The sequence below is a fragment of the Nilaparvata lugens genome, chromosome 3 (genome assembly GCF_014356525.2).
Source record: "Nilaparvata lugens isolate BPH chromosome 3, ASM1435652v1, whole genome shotgun sequence".
Classification (NCBI taxonomy): Eukaryota; Metazoa; Arthropoda; class Insecta; order Hemiptera; family Delphacidae; genus Nilaparvata; species Nilaparvata lugens.
The window spans coordinates 31,954,198-31,972,835 of NC_052506.1; the positions used below are offsets into that span (position 1 = coordinate 31,954,198).

At 33.1% G+C, this 18,638-nt stretch overlaps 1 protein-coding gene across 1 annotated transcript in view; it reads left to right on the top strand.

Moving 5' to 3' along the window:
* The window catches only part of LOC111045855 (D-glucuronyl C5-epimerase B), a 36,036-nt gene extending 17,567 nt beyond the window's left edge, over positions 1-18,469 (top strand). The window contains exons 4-10 of the mRNA XM_039422767.1: positions 6,599-6,770; positions 7,401-7,631; positions 9,224-9,393; positions 10,833-10,973; positions 11,949-12,136; positions 13,275-13,395; positions 14,472-18,469. Coding sequence (XP_039278701.1) covers positions 6,599-6,770; positions 7,401-7,631; positions 9,224-9,393; positions 10,833-10,973; positions 11,949-12,136; positions 13,275-13,395; positions 14,472-14,744 — 1,296 coding nt within the window. The 3' untranslated portion in view covers positions 14,745-18,469. The remainder of the gene's footprint in view (positions 1-6,598; positions 6,771-7,400; positions 7,632-9,223; positions 9,394-10,832; positions 10,974-11,948; positions 12,137-13,274; positions 13,396-14,471) is intronic.
* The last annotated feature ends 169 nt before the right edge of the window (positions 18,470-18,638 follow it).

Here is an 18,638-nt window from a genome sequence, read left to right on the forward strand (position 1 = left end):
ACAAAATTTTTAATTTAGTTACCAGAACAACTCTGTGGGTAGATGCAATACCTACTATTACTTCAGGCCCCACAACTAATTAATGACGTCATAACATGTAGATTGATTCTTCCTAGATCGTAGTAGTTTCTACTAGCTTATCAATCTAACTGTTGTTACTGTATCGATTTTTATTGGATGGAATACTATCTAAATTTCAAATTAAAGACACTTGTATTTTAATAAATATAAATTTTATTGAAATAAGAACACTTTATTCCACAAATGCAATAATTTATCCATATTTTCAGATTGATAGACATAGGCTTCTCGATTCAGTGATAGAGCTATTGATAAATTCATCTCAACCAAAAATACTTAGTAATAGCCTGTATCAGAGTCGAAGGAGAGGTAAATCAAAGATAAACCAAATTTCCTAACTCTTTTTTAGGAAAGAGGCTCCCACAAACTTGATCAAAAAATTGATCTGTAGTACAAAGAAACCCATCAGGGGATGTTTTTCAGTTAGGTAAAACCTTTAATATTATGATGTTGTGGGCAGTTCCAACACTTTGCATTTACTTTTTAATTTATTAATTCAAAAGTTCTGTCACACACTTTATTCACACTGTTCTTCCATACTCTAATTACACTGTTATTTCACATTTTATTTACACTGTTCTTTCACACTTTAATTAAATTTTCCACTCACACTTCATTTACACTGCTTCTACACTTCATGTAAAGCGTTGTTTTGTAAAATTGAAGCTCTTTCTTCTTATCGCTCGTATCCATTTTCGTTTCAAAGTATCATCTTTCGAAAAAGTAAAAAAACCGTTTTAAACTTTAAAACCGTACGGAAACTTTTGGAATCTTGTTATAATTCCCGCAACAATTAGGTACACAGCAGTATCCCAATGATTTAAAACACCAAATTCATTATTACTTTTCACAAACAAATATTAGAGGAATGATAAACAAACCATATTCATTGAAATGGAACACCGTGAAAATTGAATTTGTAATTCCAATTTTGTTGATTATCATATCAGATGTGATAACAAGCATCAGCGCCCTTATTTTGCTTTCTTACCGCCAGTAGATCATCGATGATCTACATGTGATGACGTCATAGTTTATTAGAGATCAGTTGTGGGGCCTGAAGTAATAGTAGGTATTGGTAGATGACACAAGTTGATAAGTCACATTTTTGAACATATTGAGTTATGCATATGGTTGTGTTCAGAAAAATTAGATCTATAAGATGGTATCTATATAATAAGAGAGATTAGGGTTGTGTTTGTTTGTGTGTTCGTTTGTTCGCATCAAAACATGTCAACTTGTGGATTGTATACCGGAGAAACGGGAATGATTTAGATTTCCAAATTTTGCACATAGATTCTAAAAATATCAATCTCGTGCACCTGGAAGCCCAAATTTTAATTTTCCTTTTAGATTCTCAGAATTAATGTTTGAATTTCATTAATGGTACATTCGATTCCATTAAAAAATCACCAAATCATATGGTCGAAATTAAAAAAGGTACATCTGTTTCTATATTGCTTTCTACCTGAAAAACATAGTTTTGAAACTTCGTTTTCCTGATGCAATGTTTAGGCCTACACGTGGCATGGATTATTAATTTTTCAGCTAGAACAATTTTTGAGACAAATGCTAAATAAACGTCTACAGTTTCATCAATGCTGTATCGGCAATACTTACTTACTTACTTACTTAATATGAAAACGCATGCAGTTAATATGTCTTTTAATGAAGTTGTTGTTATTTACATAAAGAAATTATATTCTTCCAGTTTTATTTAATTAAAATTTCAAAATTATTCGAGCCCTGATAGAATGACTGACTCACTGTACATAGGCCTATTTTGAATTCTTCTAGATTTCATCACGTCAAGTTTTAAGAAAGACCCTTGCGAAGCACGGGTTACCTGCTAGTAACTAAATATGTTCTATCTCTTAAAATAGCTGAGATATAGGCCTTGCTCAAGCCTGATAGAGCATTTTCTTCCAAACCCCAAGTTGACAAATATTGATAAGTACATATATCGCAACACTCTTCTACCGGTTTGTATTATAATCAAATTATCAAAAGATGGCAAAATTTGATAAGTGTATGTACTGGTAGGCTATTATAAAATCTGAAAATCAATAACCTCTATTGAGAACTACATAACCCATACAACTTTGCAAACAGTTCAAGTTTGTTTAACTTGATCAATACTTGTAAATAATATCAATTAATTGTTAAAAAATATATTCAAATTTCTAAATAATCGATTTTTAAGATATTTCCTATACTGTTACATTGTGATTTGAAACATTTGGCAGATGGCAAAACATGATATCTCTGACATCACTAGCAAAAATCCTCAATAGTTAATTTAAATAAATGTTTTATTACTTGATATTTTATATTCAAATAGTTAATGATCAGCTGATTATATTAGTGTAAAATGGGTAAGAAAAAATATGATAGATAATTTTTGCAGCTATGCCAAACTTTCAAATTGCTCTCCTGAAAAGTTTACAAATCATGACTTATCAGCTTGTGTCATCTACCCACAGAACTGTTTCGAAGAGGTACTCTCTCTAGATTATAGTTCTATATTAATATGGTATGGACATTTCAATTATAATTTTAAGATATTGGAATAAGAAGAATATACATGCTAAAAGTCGAACTTTAAACCCTTAAAAACCACCCTTAGAGTTAAAATATCGCCAAAAGATTTCTTAGTGCGCCTCTAAAGGGCCAACTGAACATACCTACCAAATTTGAACGTTTTTGGTCCGGTAGATTTTTAGTTCTGCGAGTGAGTGAGTGAGTGCCATTTCGCTTATATATATATAGATAGTGCACTCATATATTAATGAACTTGTATGTCGATTTAGAAGAATTAGTCAAATGAAGTGTTCTTTGATAACACTGTTGAAGCAATAGAATACAATCTATAGCCAGGCTACTCAAAAGCTCAAAAGCAGATCAGTCATGTTAGAACAGCCGCAGAATTAGTAGACAATGCAGTGTATAATAATAATAATAATAATGGACTTTTCTAGGAAGAGAAGACTGATGTGAGAGTGAGTGCGCGTGTCAATTTCGATAGTGGTGCTACTGAAGTAATGAACTTCTTTCTCTAGAAAGAGAAGACTGATGTGTGAGAGAGCGCATCGATTGAGAGAGAGTAGAGCTATGAAGACCGATGTTTGTGAGCCAGCATGCTTTTCCACTCCGTTCCCCATCTCATCAGTTAAATTTACCTAGTACTACACTTTTTGAACAGCCTTCCTAGACATGCCCCTTAAGGAAATATCTTAATTTAATAATATAGGCCTACTTACAGCAGGCTATAAATGTAGAATTATGTAGGTGTGCATTAGTGTAATTTCAAATCATGTAAGAGTGGGAGTTTCAGAAATAAAGCAAATAACGAAGAAACATTTTATTATATTATATGACTATGATAAGCAAACAGTAAAATATGCTACATAATTACCAGAGCAAAATGAACAATTTGAAATTGAAAGGTTTCAAAAATTAATTACAATTCAGCTGATAACAATCTCATATTTTTCACAATAAAAGTAGGTAAATAAAATGAATTAATTTTCTCTTTCCTGTATAGGGCTACTTGTAATATAAATATAAAGAAAATAAAAATCTCAGTACCCTTTTTTTAAATATTTTTAAAAAACATGTTGTGATAAAATATTTAAAAAAAAGGGTACTGAGATTTTTATTTTCTTTATATTTAAAATGAATTATGTTGACTCATGATGATTATTAACACAGGATTATTAAATATATAATAATAGCAATGCACTAGGTATTCTGATAACATTTCAAATCATGTAAGTGTGGGAATTTCAGAAATGATGCAAAGAAATTATGAAGAAACATTTATATTAATTGTATTATAATTATGACCATATGATAAGCAAACAGTAAAATATGTATAAATAATTATTATAATATTGTAAATTGAACGATTATTTATTTGAAACGTAAATGTTTCAAAAATTAATCACAATTCAGCTGATAGCAATATCATATTTTTCAAAATAAAAGTAGGCTACTAAAATAAAGTAGGTACCTAAAATAAATTATGTCATGTCATGATGATAACACAGAAATTATTAATCATTTGTATTTATTCTTTTTTGAATAAGGATTCATTTGTTCTTCAACTATGTTTTTTTTTATTTTAGATGCTTATAAAGTAGGCCTAAATTTTCAATTAGCATAGAAACTATCACAGTATACTAGGAATGAAACCAAATTTGTTGTTTTATTTTTGGTCAAATAAACTGATCAATATAGAAAAAAGTATTGGAAATGCATGTAAAACAAAAAGGTTTCTTCAAATTAAATAATAGACTAAAAATGTTTGACTTACCTGTGAAATGGTATTTCATTTCCTTTAACATGCCCATTCTTGCATCCAAATGCAACACAATACATCACCATTTTTCGGTCGTATTTTTATTCAATTCTACGCATTTTACAACAAATACATCACAATAATTTAAGAGAAAAGGTTGTGATCTAATACTGATAGCCCCAATACTCATTCAAATCCATTTTTTAACTTTAAAAATGAAAAATCGTACTCAAGAGCTGCAGCAACCTGCTTAAATGTATGAGTACGAGAGAGAAGGGAATCCCACACGGTATGCCTGTCTCACTCACTCCGCCTTACACACTTTTAGCTGTAGCTTAGCATTGGACTGCCCGTTCCAGTTAGTATAGAGTTCACTGTCTGAAAGACATTGTTTGCAGACGACTCTCGTCTGACGTATGAAACAGGTTTCTTTCCGGCTAAGGCCGGAAAGCGTACCCTTTCCGGCCGCTAACCTTCTCTTTCCTCGGAAAGAGTAGGCTACCCTTTCCGTAATCAACCTCCCTCATAATTGAACATAATCCTTTATGTTATTTAGACAAATCAGGATAAAAAATAAAAATACTTGGACAATTTCCTGATTTTCAGATTACCTCAGATTTGCTAGAGCTATGACCTTCCACTTTTGCTTTTGAAAGTGCTTAATAAACAATTATTCTATATATATATATTTATTATATATATATATTTATATATATATTGTTTATTTTCCTGTGTGGCGAAAAATAGCGTTCGCACCACGGGCAAAAATGTTTTTCCGGCTCTCAATCTTTTCTAGTCCTCGGACTACGGCCTCGGACTTGAAAATCGATTTCGAGCCGGAAAAGTCTCATTTTCGGCTCTAGGTGCGAAATAAACTATTTTTCTGATCATTTTTTGAGATATGAGCGCTTGAAGTTTGAATTTTTGGGGCAGAACATTTCAAATTCGGTAAGATATAAATCCATGAGATTTAGAGGATGGATTCTTCATGGTATTTTTGATCTAGTAAACAAAACATTTTCTAAAAATATCAATTTTTGAAAAATTTATTCAATTTCCCAAAAATAACTCAACTAAAAGTTATTTTTAGTAAATTTAATAACTATATTAAAAATTGATATTTTCAGAAAATATCTGTTTTACTAGATCAACAATACCATGAAGAATCTATCCTATGAATCTCATGGATTTATCTCTTACCGAATTTGAAATGTTCTGTCCCAAAAATTTAATCTTTAGGCGCTCATATCTCAAAAAGTAATAAAAAGAAAAAAATGGTTCCTGAGAAAACTTTCTCATTTTGATAGCTTGATGATATACAAATCGAAAAACTTCGAAAAATATCACGACTAGAAAGTTTATTTTCAGCCTTTGCACAGCCTTAACGCTAACCACAATTAATTGAAGATATAAATAGCATTTATATAATGTATTTCATTTTGGGTTTAAACGATCAGCTAGCTGATTTATCTCTCAAACATAAATAGTGCATATGAGCCTGAATCCCGTCTTAAACGGAGAAATGTCAACTGTTCGTTTAAACCCCGTATGAAACATTATGCAACCATATTTTGGTTTAACATAAAAACGTAGATGGTTCATATGGCCCTATGACACTGTCTTTTGTTATATGAATGTGATGGCAATAAAATTATATTTATTTAAGAAGATTATATGCTTTTTAAATGTCGCTGAAAATTATGTATGTATGTATAATCTTGCGATCGCCCAGAAAAAACTTTGAAACTTTTCCAAATTCATGAAAACTTCTGAAATCTAATAATAGAAGCCCCAAAGTAACAGAACGAACGTAGGGCACAGACTTTTGTTACTTCCACGTTTCTCCTACCCTGTGTGAACGTAATTATGGTCCAATCCAAACAGAAGAGACGTGGCTATGGCGCTTACTCGCGCTATGAATCAGTTTATAATTTCAGGTGTATAACTGTTACATTTGTGGTCTTAGAGATGAGTATTCCTGTTTAAATTTGAAAATGTAAAATGTCATGTTGCTAAATTGTGGAAACAAACGATGTTTTGTTTTAAAATGTCTGCTAAAACTACTTTTTCCTGTGCTGTAGTGGTCGATCAATCGTTTATCAATATATCTTTCATATTTCAGTAAGGTATTGTGATTTACATGTATGTTCTTTTTATCTCTCTTTTCATCAATATGAATTTACTTTAACATTATTTTGATGCCTGTTTTGTTTGAAGGTGTATGGCAAACTTGCCAGCTACGATGGCTATGAACGATTTGAATGGTCTCACTCGTATGCAAACGTCTACTACCCGAAAGCCAAGTATGATCCACGTGGAGTATACATGTATTTTGAAAACTATAATGTAGAAGTCCGAGATCGAGTGAAGTGTGTCAGTGCATCAGAAGGTGAGCTCCACATTTATCAGTACCCTATCATTATAGTGGAACTAGGGACAATTTAGAATTATACGTGATATTCTGTTACCAGTAGTCTAAAGAGAAAGAAATATCACATCATTTTAATATGATTAACCATTGAAAATGTCATCAATTAACAATTTAATTCTTCTTGATTCATATTATTTATATCTTAATTCAATAATCATCTCCATTTCAAATAATCAAGTTTCTAGATTTATTCATCCATGCAATAGGAAAGATGATTAGGAGAGAAAACTTTTTCTTGACTCGCAATAAAATGTATTCGTCCAAAAATAGGGGGTTGTCTTTACCTTTCACCATTTGAGTCCAATTTTTGATCCAAGAATTGATGTACTGTAGTTGAATATTGTTCCCATTGGAAGTGATGTGATTACTTAGCAATCTAATCCTCAAATAATTTTCTTCCGGTTTCGAGACACTGAAACTTTTGGAACAATATTAATGTTTGAATTATTTTAAAAACTTTCAAGCCAGGAAAACGTTAACTCACTCAGCTGAATGTCTCAAAACTTTTAAATAAATGACATCACTCATAGTGAATTAGATGAATAGTGTTATCGCTTAATTTTGTAAGATATGCATGTTGTGATGTAGGTGTTCCGGTGTCGATACAATGGGAAAGCCAGGGCTACTACTACCCAACACAGATCGCACAGTTTGGTTTGTCTCACTACAGCAAAAACCTGACCGAGCCTGAGCCTCGTCGTAAAGTGCTTGAAGACGGATCAAGCGAAAAGTCATCTTGGATTGTTCCTGTTGGCGCTTCCTTGGCAAGAACTTATGATGCCGAAATATATTCTCATGTTCTACATTTTCAAACAGCAGGTAACTATTAATATTGTTATAATACTACTCACAATTGTTAGGAATAAATTAATTTTACTAATTTAATGCAAATTTCACTTGAATGAATAAATTACTCAATCAACATCAATACAACTGCCGATGAATGATACACACTAATAACATTCTGTGGGGTTTCTTGATCTTCCTATTCCCGTCTTGAAGCAGCCACTCACAATTCATCAAAGCAAGTTCGCAAGCCATTTCAAATAGAAATTCACTTGATGCAGTCCCGATAATTATGGCCCCGTGGTGTATGCTATTTGCCGACGATGTGGTGCTGTGTGAAGAAAGCATTGAAGGAATCCAAGGAGTTCTGGAGTGTTAGAGAAACATTGGAGGAAAAGAGCCTTAAAATAAATAGAACCAAAATAGTCCAGTTGAACTTGGGACCTGAATATGGGCGTGTTATACAGCTCGAGGGAACAACTTTAAATCTAGCAGAAAAATTCAAGTACCTGGGCTCAACCATTGATAAAGACGGAGAATTGGACAATGAAATAGCACGAGTAAATACAGCCTGGATAAATTGGAGGAAAATGACTGGAATACTTTGTGATAGAAGAATGAATGAAAAACTAAAAAGAAAAATCTATAAAACAGTCGTGCGGCCCGCGTTGACATACGGATCGGAGACCTGGGCAGTTAAAAAGGCCCATGAATACAGACTGGAGGTCACTGAAATGAAGATGAAATTAAATAATAAGAAACAGAATGAAGGTTACAGAAATATAAAAGAAAATACAAGAAATACAAGACTGCAGTGGTACGGACATGAGAGAAGGGAGGAAAAAGATCGACTACTAAGATGTCGAAGGTACTAGGAAAAGGGGAAAATTGTATAGTCCAAGATCTTGTAGAGAAGGGACTTACACCAAACGAATCCCATGACCGAGACTCCTGGAAGCGACTGACCCGAAACGCCACCACCTGACCCCACCTGTGTGGGAAAAGGCTGAGAAGAAGAAGAAGAAGACAATCCCGAGAATTCTGACACCAATTGTTGTTAGTTTATCATCCCAAAATAAGAAGGTTTTGATTAGCACAGTCACTTCATTAATATCAACCAATCTGATATCAATTAATTGTCACTACAATAACATAAATTCTCACATTCAAATTGAATAACAACTATTCAATCACTATTTACACAACACTATAGCCTACTATATCACTTCGATAGTAATTAGTATTATTCGTCGATAAGGATGCCTATTACTTACTGTCATTTCAAATTACTGTCACTTACACTGTACAATAGATTAGACATTAATTATTCATACAGTTTCAATAGTGAGTGTTATCATAACTTTAGTACTGCCCCGATTCAGTTACTTCACAGGATAGGTACTTTCACAGCAAATATAGTTGTATTGATAGATATTTTTTCTCTCCTGGCAAGGTTAAAACCATTTTGTTCCTTTTCCCACCTAACCAGGCCAAAACAATTTCACATTACAATCAAGTAGTAGTCTACTTCAAATACATCGCAAAACAAAATATAAAAGGGGAAAGAGAGTCTTGAACAATAGGGTGAAAGATGATTGCTAATATGAATTTATTTTTGTTTGCAGGTAAAGGAATACAGCTGAAACTTGATCACGTGCTCGACTTTGTTCTTAGCGTTCAAATGCAGCTCTCAGTGGTAGACAACAGCTCACTCACTGTTGTAGTCCAGCACAGAGAGAAAAAGGAATTCTGGAACCTCCACTACACTTGCTCCAACCAATTAATTCATGCCAAGGTAATAAAAATCAATTGTTATCTTGTTAATTCACATTATTTGAATTCGTTATTTAAGTTGTAATAGAGGAGCATGAATAATTCTCCTTTCTCATATCATCAGCATAATGGCATGCTTGAAGTTTTTCTGTGATTTTATAATTGGTAGAGTGAAAATAAATTTCATGTTGTTTGTTGAATTGATCTATCGGGGAGAGCTGTCAATTCATATTCATAATCCTTTATTTTATTATTGTTCGGTGGCATAATATTGAGTCTGTGTACTCTGTTGTTATCCTTCACGAATTGAAATAAAAAATTTAAATGGTTTCTTGTGACTAGAAACAGAAAAACAAACATAATCAGGCTCGTTGCACAGAATCCTGTTGAATTTTAACTGTGATTAAATGCCACTAGAACCAATATCAGAGAAGCCTTCTTTCTCTCATTGGTTTTCGTGGTATTTAATCATGATTAAAATGTAACATGCTATTGTGCAACCGGGACTCACTTTGATAAGATTCTACTGTCTGTGGAAATAAAACTTGATACAAATTGACTTATCATTCCAGATGCCATGATAAGCTATGTTCAATGTAGTTTAATAAAATTCCATCATGAGTCGATAATTACAAATCAACAAAAATATAATTTCTTCTGTAAATTGGATTTTCATGATCATGAAATTTGAATTCTCTGTCAGATCATTGAGAATAGTGTCACTAAAATGAAATTCAGAATAACATTAATGAGTTCCATATAATATAACGTTTTTTCGTTACTTTTTCATGAAAAAGTTTTGACCATTACAAGAGAAATATTCTGTATAATTAATTAAATTTGAATAGCAGTGAATAAATGTGTGTTTTTGGTTTGATAGTGTGTGAAGATGGTGTGTCAAGGATGACGAGTGCCAGTCAAATTCGAACTACAGATATGAATTTTCAAAAATATTGATCTCTCATTTAGAATAACTCTGTATTTTGCGATTAAAATTACCAGTCTATCCTGATTGTACTGTCAACTATTGAAAACTCGTTGTTGGTTATCCATCATGTTTTCACTGGAATAATTACTATTGCATTCTTATATAACTTTCAAGTGAAAAAGCACTCACATTCTTTGGTGTTGCGATGGCTGTTTCGTGCTGGTGTTGCACATTCTCAAGCCAAACAGAAACCAAAGTGTAAGTATTTGGTCAGAGTGGGGGTGGAGGGGAGTTTTGGCGGTTGATGGAGGAGGATTTAAATGAGTTTGTCGAACAGGGTGTGGGAGAGAAAGTTGATTTGGTCATTGAGAATATTGTTTGGCTGTTGTTTGGTGTACTTGTAGATATATTTCAAACTGTTCCAGTACATCTAATTTTCTGTTTTTGTGGTAATAGTGGAGTATTTCAAGGTTATTGTCTATGTCAGAGTGTGTGTAGTCAGTGGAGACCATTGTAAAGTGTGATAATTTCAGGATGAAGATGTGTACCATGGCATGAATTGTGGTGAGAAAGTGCAGTGGCGTTCGCTGACCAGAGATCTGTTTGTGGATCTGCAGAAAGGACTTGTGCTTCAGAACAAGGAGAAACGCAAAATTTCACGCTCAAAATTCAAGGTAACAGATTCAGTTGCAAATTCATTTCAGATTCTGCATTTGGATTCAAATAATGTATTCCCAAAAAAATGTAAATTGCATATGCATGCGGATTTCAGCTTCGATTTCCTATTCTGAATTCAAACTGACCGAATATCAAATTGAATGTATTATGAGTTGAAGAGCATTCAATTTTTTCAAAATCACTGCAACTGGACTCTCATTGACATGTCAATTTAAGAGATTAACAAATTATTCAAATTTTTCTGTACACAACAAAAATTAATCCTTTTCAGGATTGAGCTTTGTGTGAATGATATCATACAGCTTCATCTTTTTAAAACTGTTAGCGGTGAAAAGCGAGTAATTAAGTTGAATAAGAGATCAGTCACTGAAATCTTTCACCAGGTGTTTGTGAAGTATCAGCCCAAAGAGTAATTGCTTCTCTGCTCTGAATAGAAGACACACAGCAAAAGATGAAAATGTTGTCAGAATTCTAGTAGAATTTTGCTAATTCTCTAAATTCACTGTGAAAGCAAAACCTCTTTAATCAGTCAAATGGTACTTGTCTACTAAATTCTAAAAGTTCAGAACACACTTCCTCCACTACTGATCCCCTTCTTACTTTGAGCTTTATTACTGCATTTGTTAGAAATCTAGCCCACTTTTCCGCTATTTCTAAATCCCTAGTTTGTGCTCCTCAATTGAAACATTTGTGTATTTAATCAAGTATGAATACCGTTAGAATAAAGTTGGTTGCAGTTAAAATATTCTCACGTCTACCTCCCTGTCTTTTGTTCAACTATACATTTTTCTAAAATCGTTGAAGCTCTCTTCAGGCTAAGGCTTCCCAAAGTAGTTGAGTTTCAAAAGTAACTTCAATGTAGCAGAAAACATTATTAAAAAATAATTCTCAATCTACGTTTCATGATTGTATAGTATCTCATCCGTCAAATTGCCCTGATTTGATTATTCTATTCTATATATTTTTTGCAGATATCTGCTATCACGCTTACTGGCTCTGGTCAATTAGACAATCTCACCCTTTCGACTAGTGAACACCTGGCTCATTTCTATGCAGCCGCTCGCTGGTTCGTTTCTAACCAAGACGCCAAAACTGGAGGATGGGCCAACACCGTGAAGAGGCGAGGTGCTCCTGGAATGCTTGATTTGTTGCCCGGATGGTAAGTATTTAAAATTATATAATAAATAAGTCTAGGGCCCGGTTGCACAAAAAAGTTGGATTGTAATCATGATTAAATATCAAGAAAGCCAATCAGAGAAGGCTTCTCTGATTGGTTCTCGAGGCATTTAAAATTCCATAGAATCTTGTGTAACCGGTGCTGGGTCTTATGGCGAAGGCACACAGTAACATACATTATGTATACAGATAGATGGAGAAAAAATGAAACTTGTGAATGCTGACATGAGCAGAGGTATGAAGACAGACGGATGTCTGTGTGAGTTGCAACATTCGAACACCTGGGGAGGGAATTTTCCTCTGTCTGCTGCTGTGTGCGATGCCTTCATTTGTAATTGGGCATCACACCCGACAAAACTATGGCCCAGTTGCACAAAAGCCTGTTAAATTTTAATCAAGATTGAATGCCACGAGAACAATCAGAGAAGGCTTTCTTGAAATGAAGGTTCTGAAGCATTTAATCGTGGTTAGAATTTAACAGGCTTTTGCAACCGTGCTTATGAATAATTAAATTAATTTATCATCCATTAAGCAGTAGAATTATGTGATTCAATATTTATTTTAACATATTTTGTTATGCTGCTTGACAAGTTGAAAATTATTATTATATAGCTCTTTGAACTTTGAAAAATGAAGATCATGATTCGCTAAATGAATCAATGATATAATAATATCGAGTAACCTGGCTGGCTCAGGTTCTGTTGTCAGAGTTTTCAGATCGCATCTGATCAATTTCAGGGCTTGTAACATGACCTAACGACTGTTTTAGTCAGCCGAGACCGACGAATCAACATGTTCATCCGAAACACGGGAGTGCCCCCCCCCCAAGAAAAATATCTTGCCCGGGCCTCTAAATCATAAAGCCAGCATCTAATCCAAATCTCGGCTACGTCCACTCCCAATGATCTAGGATAAAACATGGCAATGAATTAGTTTTTATGCTGAAATTGTTAAGTCAAGCTCTGGTTGACGGGAGGCCTCAATAATTCATAAGGAATAATCATCTGTTACAGTATTGATGGACGCTTTCTGCTTGATTATGCATTCTGCTTCATATTTTCTACTGTTGTAAATTGATAGATGTGCCTTATGTTAATGCATGAATTGTCATTTGTGTACAGGTACTCGGCGATGGGTCAAGGACATGGAATAAGTGTGCTGGCTCGAGCTTACCATCTTTCTGGTGACAAAACCTACTTGGATGCGGCTGTCCAGGCGCTACACCCTTTCAAAGTGCTCAGAGTTTATTGAATGAGAGTTTATTTGGGTTTTAATAAAATGAAATTCAAAATTTCTAGTTTATTTATTTCTGGACTGAAAAGTGGACTCAAATCAATTCAAGTGGATAGCATAACCTATAATTTTTATTCATTCATAACTCTACCTTCATTGTATTATAATTCATACCATCATCATCATCATCACCTAGGCTTAAAATACTTCTAGAAAGTCGCCTTTGTAAAATAATAAATAAATTATAAAAATAAATTATAGCTGGCAAAATATGGGGTATGTTTTGATCAGTTGTAAGTGCAGATCGGATGAGTGTCTAACAAAATATACGGGTTGAATTCTGATCGGAGACGTCACGATTGAGAAGGAAAGACTAAGCATGCACTGGATTGTAGGAAGCACCTCAAAGAGACTGAGAAAACAAGAAAAGAATCGAAAACATTTTATTAAAAGTCAAGACATAAACACTCGTTGTTTTAGAGCCAAAACATAATTTAGTAGTTAAGTTGCTGTGAGGATTCTGAATTGTTTTAGAAATCTTCTGTTTCTATTCAGATAGCACTGAAATAATTTAATGAAAATTCATTTCATTTTCTCCGGGTTTTTTATGTATATTCTTAAAATATGTAAATGTATTGTATTTAAATATGGTTTATTGTAAAGTGTTGATTTGTCAGGAAGATATATTTGTTTTCAATTTTTCCAAATCACTACAATTTCTAGCCAAGTAGCAGCAGTGATTTTATTATTAAACTCTATGATTCACTTTGTTCACTTATACAATAGTACTTTTAACAGTTTAAAGTACTATTAAAAGAGTACAATGTGGAGAAAGTGAATCATAAAGTTATGTTATAGGATATTAGTGTAGTCAAAAATAGTTCTAGAAAGAATAATTTACTAGCAGTTTGGAAAGTGAACTAGATGAATACCAATAGTACAAGTTACGAAGAAAACCTTCGAAGAAATGCATTATTCTCGAAATTTTCTGTAGTGATGTAAATAATTTTACAAGCAGATATCCAGTGCAAGGTTCCTTTAATGTATTCAATTGGTTAGATAACTTGCATATTAGTCGAATGTAATTGAAAGTGATGGAAAAAAGAAATATGTTGATGGTTGAAGGAATGAAGTCGCTGAAGAGCCTGCTGCTGTCGTTCGACACGGGGTCGGGTACGATCTACGACCTGCGGCACCTGACAGTGGGCAGTGCACCGAAGATCGCGCGATGGGACTACCACGCAACACATGTCAATCAGCTGCTGCTGCTGGCCACCCTCGACCAAGATCCGCTATTCGCCACCACGGCCGGCCGCTGGGTTGGCTACATGAACGGCAAACGTGCACCGCACAACTGAGCCTCGCTTCACCTAAATCTGGCAACATCGCATCGTCGCCTCTGTTTGCACCAGTAGAAAGCATCAAGGCCTATTGCGAACTGTACCAGGTTGTATCGGCTGTAGCAATTTTCGCTACTCTGACATGGATGGTGGGCATGGATGATGGATGTATCACATGCTTCTTCTAAATATATCGCAACATCGCATTGTGGGCTCAGTTGGCCTCAGTGTCAAGGCCTATTGTGAACTGCAGCGTATTGTATCGTAGTCATTTTCGCTATTCCCACATGGACCAAGTGACCAAATAGCGTTTCCAGTTCGGTGGACATGGCTTGAGATGACAGTAACATTCGAAACTTACACCCTCACTTAAACCCTTGACCAATCTACAAATTACATGCAAGTAATGCATGCGATAAGAAGAAGGCAGCTATATTGAAAGGCCTCTTTAAATAAAAAATGACACTTGCTTATATCATTATGATATCATAACATAATATGACATTGCTCTGATCTAGAGTATGGGTTGAAGTAACTTTTATAAATATGACACATAGTATTTCACCCTATCCGAAAACACACAACATTTTTAATTACAGTATACTTCTTCGAATATATTATTCCATTCAAGGATACCTGATAAGTTACGCATGTTCAGTGGGACCTATTGGCCCAATGTCATAATCATATCATTTAGGAGAAAATTTAAATATTAATTTGTTGATACAGAACTACCAAAAAGCATTTAGATTTGGATGAATCACTAAATACTCGCCGAAAATCAAGTACATATCCATTTAGGACTAATCCAAAATTCTCTTCCTCTTAAATTATTTTTTAGTATACCGGTTGTACTATTAGATGTATGTACCGCACAACCGACGTCAATACCTCATCTCCAATTAATTATTTATGCCTACTGTAATTGTATACAGGGTACAATTTATTCATGTGGTGTAAACAAATAATGAAGGATTGATGAATTATAATGATTATCAAATGAAATTAATGTTCAGAATACTTTCTCTAAGCTATAAAAAAGCTTTTCAAAATCAAATCAAGATTAGTATCATTCTCCATCAACTAGAAAAATTGGTAATTGTTGAAACGATTACGTTATTCATAATATATAAATAAAGTTGTCATGGCATTCGATCCTCCTAAACTACCAGTATTTGTATGAGGCAGAAGAACAAAAGGCCCATAAACAACTGTTAATCACGTGTACATTGTAAGAAGACTGATCGTTTATTATTAGGACTATCTTGTAGAATATACAATGGAGCCAGGGCTTGTGTTATAATGTCGATGAAGAAAAAATATTTTTGTAATTTATGATAACCATGTATTTTATTAATATAGTTATTTACTAATACTTGAACCATTATCTGAGATTGTCTAGTTTTATTTATAATCAAATAATATAATAATGGTATTATTCTAGTCATTTCTTGAAAGCACTTTGTTTAGGAAATAGAATTGTGTGGGTGATAATCTATTCATTCCAGATATTAACGTGGAAATCGTATTAATTCAATTGTCACACATAAATATTGTCAATATTAGCATTTTATTTATTAGAATCAAACATTTATTATACAAGGTGAAATTTCATGCAGTATGCAGAGATGCATTTTTTGATGCGCAAATGATTTTTGGGATCACGATTTTACTAATTCAACTTAAGTCAATTTAAAAACATATCTTCCAATTCATGAGTTGATTGGCGCTCAAATCCCAATAGTAAGGACACAACACAAGATAACATTTTATTTTAAACAAATGATTTCGAATTTCATCTTCCATGCCATCAATCGAAATTTTTTATGTGATCTACGGATTGGGTAGGTTAATTTCCTCTATCAGGGAGAACGAATTAATATTAAAAGCAAATATATATTTTTTAAATAGTTACTTTCCACCTATTAATGAACTTTAAATGATCTCCTCATGATGATTTATAATGATTTGATGATTTATAAACATTTACTCTTTGAGGATAAAACCATACAGAAATAATAGCGTAAGTAGATATCCCATGGTATAGGACGTTTATGTCGCAACTTCTACTGTTATCTCAAGCCGATAGCCCACGTAGTTCTTTCCCGTGAAGCTGTGTGACGCTCTTAGTCTCTCATACTGTGCCGTTCATACACTCTCACCCCAATAAAACAGTATAAATCGACAGTAATCGGCTTGAGATAACAGTAAAAGTTGCGACATAAACGTCCTATACCATGGGATATCTACTTACGCTATTATTTCTCTATGATAAAACTCACTAACTTAATAATTATTTGTTGACCTTTTGCACTTTCAGCATAACATTATAGTCGTTGGATATTGTCAACCAATATTAAGACTCCCTTCAATAAGCAGAGCTCATTCGATGTTCACTATTTTAGTTGTTGGATTATCCTCTGCCTCACATAAGAATAAAATGTTGGTGTCATCCACTGGAAATAGTTCAATCCTTGAAGTACTGAAAGCTTTGAAGCTCTTGTAAACAAAACTAGAATAATTATTTAGTGTGACATTTAACCTCTTATACTGCTCAATAATATTGAGCTTCTGTGGCCACTTAAGAATATAAGAAATAAACTAAAACTTATTATTCCTGTTTAATGGAGTAAGTTATATTTCATTCGAAACTGAATATTGTAAATACTTATTTTGTAGATAAATAACTAGGGAATGGTTGTTCTATGGACTGTGAATAGGATATTCCTATACCCTGGCTCCAGTATAGTGTTATGTACTTGGAGAAAATTGTGCATGATCACATAGAACTTAGGTGGACCAATAGCCTCTTGTCGATTTTAGAGAAAATATATTCTGTACAGAGAAAAATATGAAAAGTGATGAAGGTTTAAGAATTTTAATTTACTTTAATTTTCAATCAAAAATTGTAACTTCAGAATTTTGCTCATGCATTCCTATTTCATTATTGTTGTTTATTTCCTTTCACGTAGCTTCTTACTCGCCAATATACGCTTACATCGTAGGAAAATGTTCAATCTCAAACTAATTATGTTCTGCAAGATTAAAAAGTCGCGCTCTTCAACTTAATTACATTTATATATCTCTAGTATTATTTTATATTTTCAGGTTGAATATTTTTGCATTTTATTTTCGTAATTTTAATCAATTTCGTTGCAGCTATTATTTCTTAAATTGGTAACATGATACTTTTCAATAAATTTCAAAAAGGTTTCTCATAGGTGGGCCTTAAAACATTAAGGTCCAAAAACATGGAATTTCTTTGAGAGTCGTATACGAGAATTATGAGAAGAATGGCATACCATTGTCAATGTTTGTAATGTCACTGGTTATCCAAATAAAGCATCCCCAATTCGTTTCTCGTATTATTTTTTCAATCTGATAAAATTTACATTATTTGAATAAATTCGTCGATATTTACCTCATGAATATGACAATTCAAAAGCATTCATCCATTCTACAACGACGTGGTTTTTTAATTGAGTTTAATGTATAATTAATTTTAATAATATTGGCTATCAGTACTTATTGTACTTATGTTTAGAATTCTGATTATTATCTTTGTAAAAGTGTTTTGAATCTGATACAGGAAATACATTATACATAATTGTGGTTTCAAATTACATAATTATTGTCTTATTCATGTCAAGACAACATTTCAACATCGCTGTTTATTTTACAGTTTGCCTTGTACTTAATATATTATTTGAATTGTGATGAATAAAATGTTTATTTAAAAGTTATATCAATCATTTTTTATTTGAAACCATAAAATATATATTTTAATTCATTTGACTGTTTATAATTGGGTATCTATTTTTTCACCAATCTGATGTAGGGATTACTACTACTAATTTAGAAAATTAGTTTTCCTACAGATACCTTGAAAAGTGACCATTTCTGCACTGATTG